Here is a 10,928-nt window from a genome sequence, read left to right on the forward strand (position 1 = left end):
GTGTAGTAGTTACGCCGGGCTTATAACCTGTTATAATTAGACTTAAGCTAAGTAGAAGAAGACCTCTAATTAGCAGGTATATATTATTATGCAGAGAGAATCTTAAGTATAAGATTCTCACTTTAGCTATCTGTGTGTAGGAATGCCTTAGCACTAGTCACGTGCACTTCACTAATAGTTAGTCTGATGATCCACAACAATCAGGGCATCTCGCAATTCTGGAAGCAGAAACCACTTGCTCCCTTCACTCACCAAGGACATCATCGACCACTTGCAATAATCATTTCGCCATGAACAGCACGCTCTTCTTGGCACGGGCTGTAACTTTCCCAGTCAATCTATCGACCCAGGGCACTCGAGCTATGGTACCTCCTCAGTGACAATCAAGGAATTCACAAGACGATTGGATTCGATCCCGCCCAGCGAATGTTCATCCGGCCTAGGCGATCAGGACGATAGGAGATAGTAGCAGCCATACGCAGAGCTACGAGACGCACTGTCCAGATCTTCTTTCACTCGCAACGTAGCCTGCATGCAGGCCAATGTTGCCCATGTGGACCCATCAAGAGGCATCTCTTGGTCTGATGAGTGGCCGACCACATGGCTGGCACAATCCACAAAGCTTGGAACCGTGTTGAGGACGAATGAGACGGAATGAGCATGATCCTTGACTCCTGCTCACTATATATGCTGTCCGCAGTCCTCATTGCTTTCCCATCCTCCACACCATGCGCGGCTTCCAGGATGACGCTATTGACTGCTTCTCATCTTGGGCTCTTGCATTCGGTCTCTTCGTATTGTCCAGCATCTTGCGCGGCGCGACCAGTTTTCGCTCGCCGCCCGCCTCCGTCCTTGTGGGAGTGGGTCCGACCCAGGATGCAGGGCCGCATTCAACCAGATTCCGCGGTTCGCGAATCAACACGAGCAGAGGACTCCGGCGGCCGTCAAGCGGATGCCTGGACTACCGAAAGAGCTCTCGAAGAAATCTCTAACGGTTTGTTATCTACGACGTGACTGCGGAGAAATGCTTGGTAGCGCCTCCGCAAGAGTCTTGGGTTACAGCTTGGGCCTGGGCGTGTTATGCCGGATTAGGAAGGCAGTCTTCATCGCAGTCTTGTTATTCTACTTGACCCAGATATTGACATGTCGGCTCGAAGACGAATCGCAGTCCGCGCTCCGACGTGCAGCCTGAGAAGGATGTATAAGTATCACATTGCCTCTCCGCAGTTTTCTGCTTTCCACAACTTTCCCCCATCACCGAAGATACTTCTTTCAAAATGAAGGCCCAATCCATCCTTCTAGCTCTGCCAGCTATTGCGGGCGCCGCTCACTTCCCCAAGGAGATGTACGAGTCCGGTGAAGTGCATCAGATGATCTTGAGTATGAAAAACGTCAGTGTCACGGATTGCATCTCCCACATTTGTAACGCCAGCTGACGACCGTCATCTCAGGCCCAATGGGACGCCCTCGAGGCAGCTGGTGCTCTGAACTCCACGCAGTGGCCATCTTGGAAGAATTGGGACCAGCTTCCGAAAGACGTCCAGAGGGATCGTCTGCGATGCCGAGACGGTCTCGCTGTTGCCGAGAAAGGCAACCCCATGCAGACTTTCCGCTGTAAAAACGTGCGTTTTGCCTTCGCGCAGCACGTCTACTGGCTGGTCACCGCTGACCCTGTCCACAGATGGACCTCTACGATTTCATCAATCATTACGACATGGCTGGCGGTGAAGCAGACCCACGCTACCCTAATCGACGGGGATCCTCGGTCTGGGGCTGGGTCGGTCCTCGTGGTCGTCAAATCGCACTCATCGGCCAGCACACCGGCACTGCCTTCGTGGAGATTAACGATAAAGGGAAGATGACCTACCTTGGTCGTCTTCCGGCCAACGACCCCCTCGGATCATCTTGGCGTGAGATTCGTGTGCTGAACAACCTTGCAATCATCGGCTCCGAGGCTGTCGGCCACAATGTGCAGATCTTTGACATGAACAAGGTCGCTGCCATCGACCCGAAACGACCGGTGACTTTCAGCCGGGACGATGTGGAGAGCATATTCGACGACCTGCCCATCGGTCGTGCGCACAACATCGTGATTGACTGGGACAACGAGTATGCCATCGCTGTCGGTGCTCAGCCACGCAATCAGACTTGCCAAGCTGGTCTTGAGTACATCAACCTTGACGATCCGCGCAACCCTTTCAAGCCAGGCTGTGCTGCTTCTGATGGTTACACCCACGACGCTCAATGTGTAACCTACAACGGACCTGATACTCGCTACAAAGGCTCCAACATCTGCGTCGCCTACAACGAGGATAGCATCACCGTATGGGACTCCACCGATCAAGCCGACTCGAAGATGATTGGCAAACTCGAGTACCCAGGCGCTACCTATAGCCATCAAGGTTGGTGGACGGAGCGCAACTGGCACCAGTTCGTGCTGTTGAACGACGAACTCGATGAGACTCGTGGTGTTGGCCTTGCGGCCGACGGAGTGCCGATCACCCACATCATCGACCTGACTGATCTTGAGAATCCGGTGCATACTGGCGTATTCAAGAACACGGACCACAAAGCTATCGACCACAACCTCTACATTGAAGATGGACTTATGTATCAGTCGAATTATGGCGCTGGTGTCTGGATGACTGATGTCCGGTCGATCTCCAAGCATCCTGATGGTAGCCGTGTCCGCAAGATTGCTTTCTTCGACATGCATCCTGAGGATGATGCCGTTGGGGGATCCGTGGAATTCGTGGGGTCCTGGGGAAACTTTCAATTCCCGTCGGGCTTTATTGTTGCCAACACTTTCGAGCGTGGTGCTTATGTGCTCAGGGTGGCTTCTGGTCCTGGCCGAGATGGAGGATTGGGATTCGGCGGCAAGTCGAAGCAAGGTAAGGCAAAGAAGGGCAAGGGACCCAAGGGCCCAAAGTGAAGCACTTGGTGTCGGTAAAGTCTTCTGCCCAAGTTCGCCAGAAATGTAGACTCTGTATAGCTCTTTGAGGTCAAATCGCTCTCAGAGTCGGAACGCTCTCCGTAATGTTGGTGCTCCACAAGAGGAGACGCTGCACCTTGAGTTTTGGATGACATCCAATCGCCCGAGGATCATGTACAACCGTTGATTCACAAATCTTCGAAGGATTTAGCGTTACCTACCGTAGGAAAGCGACGCGCGAGCGGACGAATGACCTGGCGAAGAAGTTCGATATAGATCGATTCGAACTTCCTCGTCTGGAAGCTCCGCTTCGTACTCGTAGACAGTAAGGAGTCGTATCTAGTACCAATGGTCGTCTCGTATTCCTGGCATGCTGAGATATTCCCTTAGTCTCAGACGCACAGACTATACTTGGCGGCGCTAATCCCCTTCGGGGGCGCCTTCCTGTATAGTCTAAGAGCGCAACAGCCGAACTAGGTAATAGAGGGTTAGCTGAAATCTAAAAACTTGTATATTGGTCTAAACGCCTGTCTAATACCCGTAAACGATTTATATAACTTATAGAATTAATCTAATGTAATTTGTTTACGCCTAATCGCAATAGCCGCACCTTAGTCGCCTAAAAGGGAATCTCTAGCCGCTCCTAGACCTCTAGACGTATTATATCCTCCCTTTATATAATACTACCTCTACCCGCCTTTGCGCTGCTAGTCGTCTGTACCTATCCGGCGAAGGTAGCTATTGTATAACTTATACTTAGTTATACCGTAGGGTACTCGACTAAGCCTGTACGTTTATGCGTACTATTAGGGCTTCCCTCTTCTACTGTCTAACCGCTCTATCCTCTACCTCCCGCTAAGCGCGGGCAGCTATACTAGACCCGCGACCTAAAGAGGTTAAAGCGACGTTTATATTAGTACTCGGGGTTAGGTCTCGACGCCTGGCAGCCGCCGGTAGTACAGCAACTAACTAACGTCTAACGCTTAGCTCTCGTCTCTCTCTATACCTAACTCTACTGCCGTCTAGCGCATTTCCGCTGTACTCCGGCCTCTGCGACACTAAGCTGCCTAGCTAAATAGTATCTACCTTCTTCTAAATGTTCCTAGTATATATAGGCTTCGGTTCGTAGTACGGAATCCTAGGCGCGAGGTATCTGCTCGTAGTCTCGCGTACTAGCTACGCTATAGTAGCATAGTAGGATAGCGGGTTTCGGTTGCGGACGTCTTCTAGTACGGCGCTACGCCTGTCGCCGACGCCTACGCGGCTGCCGTATGTTCCCTTAGGGCGAGGAGCTACTATCTCGTATACGTTGTCGTACTCGTAGTCTAGGAAGGTACTCGATAGTAGTACCTCTATCTAGCGTCGGACGCGCTAGCGCACTCTCTAGAGAGTTCCTTTATAAGGATTGCGCTCGACGGTCTCTTCGTATTACTAGCATATGCTAATCTTTAGATGTTAGTAGCTGCGAGCGACTAGTTAGGCTCGATACGCACCTAAATAGGTAGTAATTAATAAGTAGATACGGAAGAGGATAATTAGGCTAGACTAGTAGAAGGCAATCGTTATTAATGTCGATACGATATGTTTAAACGTTGTTAATGTCCGAGAGATGAATACTTCGCCCTATCGCGTCTGTTTTATCTTCGCGTCGTCGTCTTATTTGCCTAGTAAATGTGTAGGTCTGCGCGGGCGTTGCGCGTACGTAATGTCGGATTGTTTCCTTAATCTATGTTAGCTGTCGTATAATCTCGCTAGACGATCCGACTAATATGTAGTTTAGCTGTTAGTCCGCTAGTCGCAAATATCGTAGCTAATGCTCTACCTAACTACCTGTGTGCTGCGTGCCGCTCTGCCTGTCGATTATAGCCTAGGGCTCTAGGCGATGCTGCTTTAGCTACTTGCCGTTTAGCTGCTTGCCGTTTAGCTGCTTGTCGTTCTGCTGCTTGTCGTTCTGCTACTAAGTCTGCGTTGTTAGAGGCTCTAGGTAATAGTCTTACGTCGGATAACGTGCGCCTATCTAGATGCTCTACTTCTTAAGTAACCTAGCGAGGTTATTAATAAGTTTTGCCGGCCGAGGACTGTCTAGCTAGTATTATGTCGGTTCTGCTATTACTACATTGCTATGCGGGCTACACAGGTAGCCGGGCGCTCTACTACGCTAAGGCTAAAGGCTATGTTAGACTCCTTAGTCCGGTTCTTTATATTAGGCCCGTCCCCCTTACTATCGGCTGTTAGGCGAAGGTTAATATGTCTAAGTTGTCGTCGTAGCCTAGCTTAGGTTATGTTACGGTATATAATACTTTTAATAAGAAACTAGTAGACATAAGTAGGCTTTTAGGGTTTAATTAAAATCTACTTAACTAAACGCTCGAGCTATCGCCTATAGGGCTATCCTAACGACAGGTAAGCAACTAATAGCAGTGCTAAAGGTTCTATACACTTTACTATTAAAAGGGACTCGCAAAATAAACACTAAAGCTAACACCTACAGGGCTATCCTAGAGACAGGTAAGCTATAAAGAATGCTCGTGTCGCATCTTACCTAAGTGCTACAAATATGCTTATAAAATTAGTTAAATATAGTTAACGCTCGCGCTCGCTACCTCCAAATTATTTGCCTCTACGCCTGTCTAACTTCTTTAGCCTACTGCTAGGAGGAACCCGGCTACCGTAACTCTAGTCCTAGTGCGAAAAGATACTTCGGACGACGTATCTATCTAAGTCGATCGAACCCTCGTTTCGCTTACGTCCCGGGCTTAGGTTAACCTATCTAGGCGAGAAGAACGTACCGGTTAGTTCGCCGCCCTCTAAGACGTATCTTCCGCCGGAAGGGCTATCCTGCCAGACGTCGAATCTAAACGGGGTAAATAACTTCTTCCCGCTTCGCTTAGTAGAGTTAGCTATTAGAGTATGCAGATCGTTATGCCGGGACTTCGTAGGCGTATCCTTAGGCGTCTACTTCTTCGCCGGCCTCTCCTTCCGAGAGGACCTTATTCTAGCCTCCTCGCGGGCAGCCTCCTCCCGCTCCTCCCTAATCTCGTCCGCTAACCGCGCCTTATCCTCGCGCACTTTATTACTCGTACGGCGAGTTGTCCTACGACCTATAACCTTAGGCGCGTCTGCTATTTCTACGTCCGATTGCAGAGCGCCTATCGAACGAGTACTTGTACGCCTATTATATACAGGCGTCTTTAGCTAGATAGAAGGCGGCGCTATCGTTACCGGAGGACTGTCTAGATCTAGAAGGTCGCGATAGGAGTAATCTTAGTTAATTACTTTGTTAACCTCTCCCTACGCTTCCTTTAGAGCGGTTTTTAGGTAGTTAGTATACTCTTCTACGTCGAATCGAGCGTCGTATCTAAATAGGACTATAATATACCTATGCTTCTTATATTTGCCTAAGACGCGTCCGCTACTATAGTACGTTACAACCTCGGGGACATTCTCTATACTTATAAAGAGTAATATGTCGGAGATCTTTATTTAAGCGTCTCCTAAGCTAGGAAGACGCTCCGTCTCTTCGTCCTCCTTACTCTCCTTACGGTCCGGCGTTACTTCCTTTATGTACTTCGTAGCTAGACTATTCGTAGCTAGACTGCACTTGTTATAATTGCTATAAAGTAGGTAGTTAGTATAGGTACCTAAGAAGAAGAACTCTCTATCCCTAGCCCTCTCCTATATAGGGTGTAGCTAGACAATATAGTTGTTTGCGAATCTATTCGGATCGTTAGCTAGGCCGCACTTTGTACAAGTCTTAGTAGCCGACATAATAGCACCGCCTATCTAGAAAGTAGCTAAAATAGCTACTAGCTTTGTAGCGGAGGTGCTAGGCACGAAGGTGCGTATCTAATTGCCGAAGCGCCTTAGAATCTCCTTGCTAGACACGAGCGCGTATAGACCGGTTCGGGAATTGTCTACTAGTTCTATAATGCTAGAATGCATGCGCCCTTAACGCCCTACGCGCTTATTTACGTCCCTAATTACCGAGCCGGATTTCTAATACACTACGCGGTAAAGCCCTTAAACGAACTTAACAATGTTACCCTTATAAAGCGTAACTTTTGCCTAGCTATACTATTCCGTCTAAAACTACTCGGCGTACATATCGTACATGTCTTAACCCTCCGCCGAGATGCCCTAGTCGGCTAGCTTCTTCTACACGCTAGGTGCTATAGTAAAACTATTTACGTATTAGTAAATCTCTATCTTTGTAGGCGTAGCGAAACTTACGCTTAAATATAGTCTGCTAACGAGATTCTCCGTCTATCGAAAGCGCAAGGTAGTTAGCAAGGATAGATAAGTAGTATAACGAGTAGTATAGTAAAGGATAGATAAAGTAATAGTTAATAGAGGGATAGAAGGGTAATCGGATAGTATAAGAAGGTTAATAAAGAAGGAAGGAAGTTTAGTAACTAAAGTCGGGTAAAAGTAGGCGTCTTGCTACCTCTACGAGCTGTACAATTAACGTCGTCGACGTAGTACGTACACGGGTGCATAACTAATCTACGTCTTATAAAAGGCGTCTACACGTAAATTAGTCGTGCTAATACCTAAAAGGGCGGTTAGTAAGTACCTAAATATAATGTTAAGGGCGTCTAACGTATATATATACGAGGCAGGTAATAGTATAGCTGTTAGCAAGTAAGGTTAGTCGCTATCGAAGTAAACATTACCTACCTCGTCTTCGCTATTAGGATCCTAAGGCGTCCTTATTAGTCTAGGAGTAATGTCTGTCGCTACTATACGGCGGAGGTAAGGATCCGTTATTAGGTCCGGTAGTTCTATATTTACCGGGATTAGATCTTAGTCTGCCTATATAATCTAAGAGTCCTTTACAACTACATTCTTATTAAACCTCTCTAGTCGACTGCTACCCTTTACGTTAGTTACTAGGTTCTTAACACCTATAGCATATAAGTCTATAGCGTAAAAAGGGAGGACTACATTCGCATCTAGATCGACTACCTTCGTCGGTAGTGTTTCCTAGTAACAAATCGTTGCGACTATATATATCTCCTCGACTAACTTTAGTAAGGTATACTTAGTATTCGTTACCTCCCTAAACCTAGCCTCGATAACCTTTCGCAGGTAGCCGGTATAGGTCGCTAAAAGCGCGGCTTCTTCTAGTTAGTTCTCGACGTCGAACGTGCCGTTACGCTGGCTGGCTATTAATGTCTTTAGATACCGGTTAAGAAACTTATTCGCCCTATCGATCTCGAACTAACTATCGTCCGCACTAGCTATGTTTACTAGTCCGTTAGCTAGCATAGCCCGCTATAGTATCGGATAAGACGTCTCGGTGTCCGTTAACTACTTTATCTATAGCATAATAAATGCGTAATTCTTGTGTAATCTGGCATAGAAGATTAAGATGCATCGGTTAATTACCCAGCGGAGTAGTCCGATATCTATATACTTTACGGCTCGCGATAGCATCTAATACGTCTCGACGACATAAAGGAATCGGATGTAATTCCTACGCTCTTCGTTGCCGTCGGCTATAGCGGCAGCCTTATTAGTCGCACTAGCCTTCTTCGACTAATGCCTCTTTAATAAATACGAGTTCTTTGCCTTAATAGTATCTCCCTCTAGGTAGTCCGTATCTAACGAGCGGGCCTTATACGAGAAGGCCTTCTCGTAGACCTTATCTATTAGACTAGTAAACCCTTAGCGAGTAAGTGCGCGAATATAGGTCGATATCGCTGTCCGACTGTATACGACTAGCTTAAGCTCTTCGTATATAAATGCGAGTATTCTAGTATTAAAACTGTCTAAGGTTAGACGCTCTAGGTAGCTATAGGGTGCATAGAATAAGGGGCATATCTTCCTTTCTATTAGTCCTCGATAGACTATTAATAAAGATTTAGTAGCGCAGCCTTCCCGCCTATTAAAGTTATTCTCGATTGCCTAGATAAGGTATATCTTTAGGTAGAACAAACCTAGTAACGGTAGTACCTATTACATCTTGTCGAATGCGTCGTCGTTCTCTCGAGCCTCCTTAAGGCATGTCCGGATGTTCTTTACTAACAACTAGTCGCTATATATTAGGAAGATAACATTCGTCTAATCGTATATATAGTGTTCTAGCTTCTCTCTTAGCAACCGCGTTCGTAGAATATATAGTACCGTACCCGGCGACTGTCTAAGCGCCCTCGGGGGTCCGCTAGGTATACTATAACTACATAGGGCCGACGAATCGCGTCTACCGTATAGAAAACTACTACTCGTTGCCGCGGATAGCTATTAGGAAGTCGCGGGGGTACTCTAGGCGGACGCAGAAGTCGACTATATCGCCGGATATAGTAGTTAGGAGGTTATAGGCATGCTCTAGGATAGCTAAAAAGTAGACTAGGTTGCCGGATATTACTGCTAGGATAGCTAGAAAGTCGACTAGGTTGCTGGATACTACTATTAGGATAGCTAGAAAGTTAACTAGGTTGCCGGATACTACTATTAGGATAGCTAGAAAGTAGACTAGGTTGCCGGATACTACTATTAGGATAGCTAGAAAGTAGACTAGGTTGCCGGATACTGCTGTTAGGATAGCTAGAAAGTAGACTAGGTTGCCGGATACTACTATTAGGATAGTTAAATAGTAGACTAGGTCGCTAGGTATAACTAATAGGGTTGCTAGGAGTGTTTAATAGGACGACCTTCCGCGTCTTAGGTAGCGTCGCTATTAGCGGCAGGATAAGGATTCCGGTAGTAGATTTACTAGCTACTAGTAGCGCCTTAGTAGTTATAAATAGTATCCCCTCTAGCCCTCGAGGATTATGCGTCTTAGTACCGTAAGAACTCGTTATACATGTCTCTATATCCGAGTTAGCGCTCGAGAATATTCTCGATTACGGCATATATACCTTTAGTCGTACCCTCGTATTCGAACATAAGATTTAGTATGCACGTTACGCTTTTCTACTTCTCTAGCCGGTCGATTATAGGAAATATAGGGAAGCTAGCGACATTGTCCTAGTCGATCTTGCTCTTTCTATGCTTATTATATATAGCGGTCTCCCTACTAGTACCTGGATTAGTGCTAGATACTCCTGTTCGATTACCGCGACGCAGAGGATCGTTATCGGTAGTAGTATCGACACCTAAACAATACGCGACTACGTTAGGATACAATTTAACGATAGCCGAGGCAATAAGGCTACGTAAGATTTGTTTCTAGATAGCGTCGTATCGATTGCCGTCTCCTTCGAGTACATCTATAAGCTAAAGAGGCTTGTCCTTATAAAAATACTCCCGCTTTAGACTAGTCTACAGCACCTCGATGCTTTTAAGCACTATACTAGTTGTAATATACTTTAGTTTATCCTTACGGTTATGCCTATGCTCCCTAGTTTTGTAGTAGATATCTAGGTTATCGTAGATACTATATATATAGCAATCTCGTCTAAAGCCGGTAATATAGTCCTTCGCTAGGGAGTGCAGTTGTCGATTGTAGCGGTATATGCTTTTCGGTAACGCGCAGACACCTATTCCGGACAGTACTACGATTACCCGCCGCTTTACGCCCTAGCTCTAGAGATATAATCCTAGCTAGTTCGGGAACTAACTATAGTATCGCGGATGCTATGTCCGTCCGAGTAAGCTAGCAACTAGACCTACGCGCCTAAGCATATAATTAGCTAGGACAGCCTTCTGTAGCAGACCTAATATCCCCTTAAAGAGTGCCTATATTAACAGTACGCACTCTCCTATCGACTAAACCGTACCCTTATAATCTAGATCTTCTGTAGGCATCTTTTAGTCCTACTGCCCGAACTCCTGAAAACGTAAGCATATATCCGTATATATACTAGACCTCCTTACCTAGCGCCCCCGCAATATCTCTAGTTCGTTGTACACTGCTTCCGTGTTTATCTACTTACTAGGAGGCATATACTTAGATACTCTTGTATATATCTAATCTTTCTGCAATAGACTAGCTAACCTCTTAGTCCTAGTAGCTGCCGTCTTTGCCTAATTAGACGACGAGGCGCCCTTCTTA

The 10,928-nt window shown here is 46.6% G+C and overlaps 1 protein-coding gene across 1 annotated transcript; it reads left to right on the top strand.

The window, feature by feature from the left end:
- Window positions 1-1,322: 1,322 nt before the first annotated feature.
- On the top strand, window positions 1,323-3,010 carry MYCGRDRAFT_73298 (uncharacterized protein; the record flags this gene model as incomplete). Its single annotated transcript, XM_003851510.1, has 3 exons — window positions 1,323-1,391; window positions 1,452-1,622; window positions 1,682-3,010. The coding sequence occupies 3 exons, from the start codon at window positions 1,344-1,346 to the stop codon at window positions 2,930-2,932; spliced, it is 1,470 nt and encodes a 489-aa protein (XP_003851558.1).
- Between the last annotated feature and the right edge of the window lie 7,918 nt (window positions 3,011-10,928).

The sequence above is a fragment of the Zymoseptoria tritici genome, chromosome 6 (assembly GCF_000219625.1).
Source record: "Zymoseptoria tritici IPO323 chromosome 6, whole genome shotgun sequence".
Classification (NCBI taxonomy): Eukaryota; Fungi; Ascomycota; class Dothideomycetes; order Mycosphaerellales; family Mycosphaerellaceae; genus Zymoseptoria; species Zymoseptoria tritici.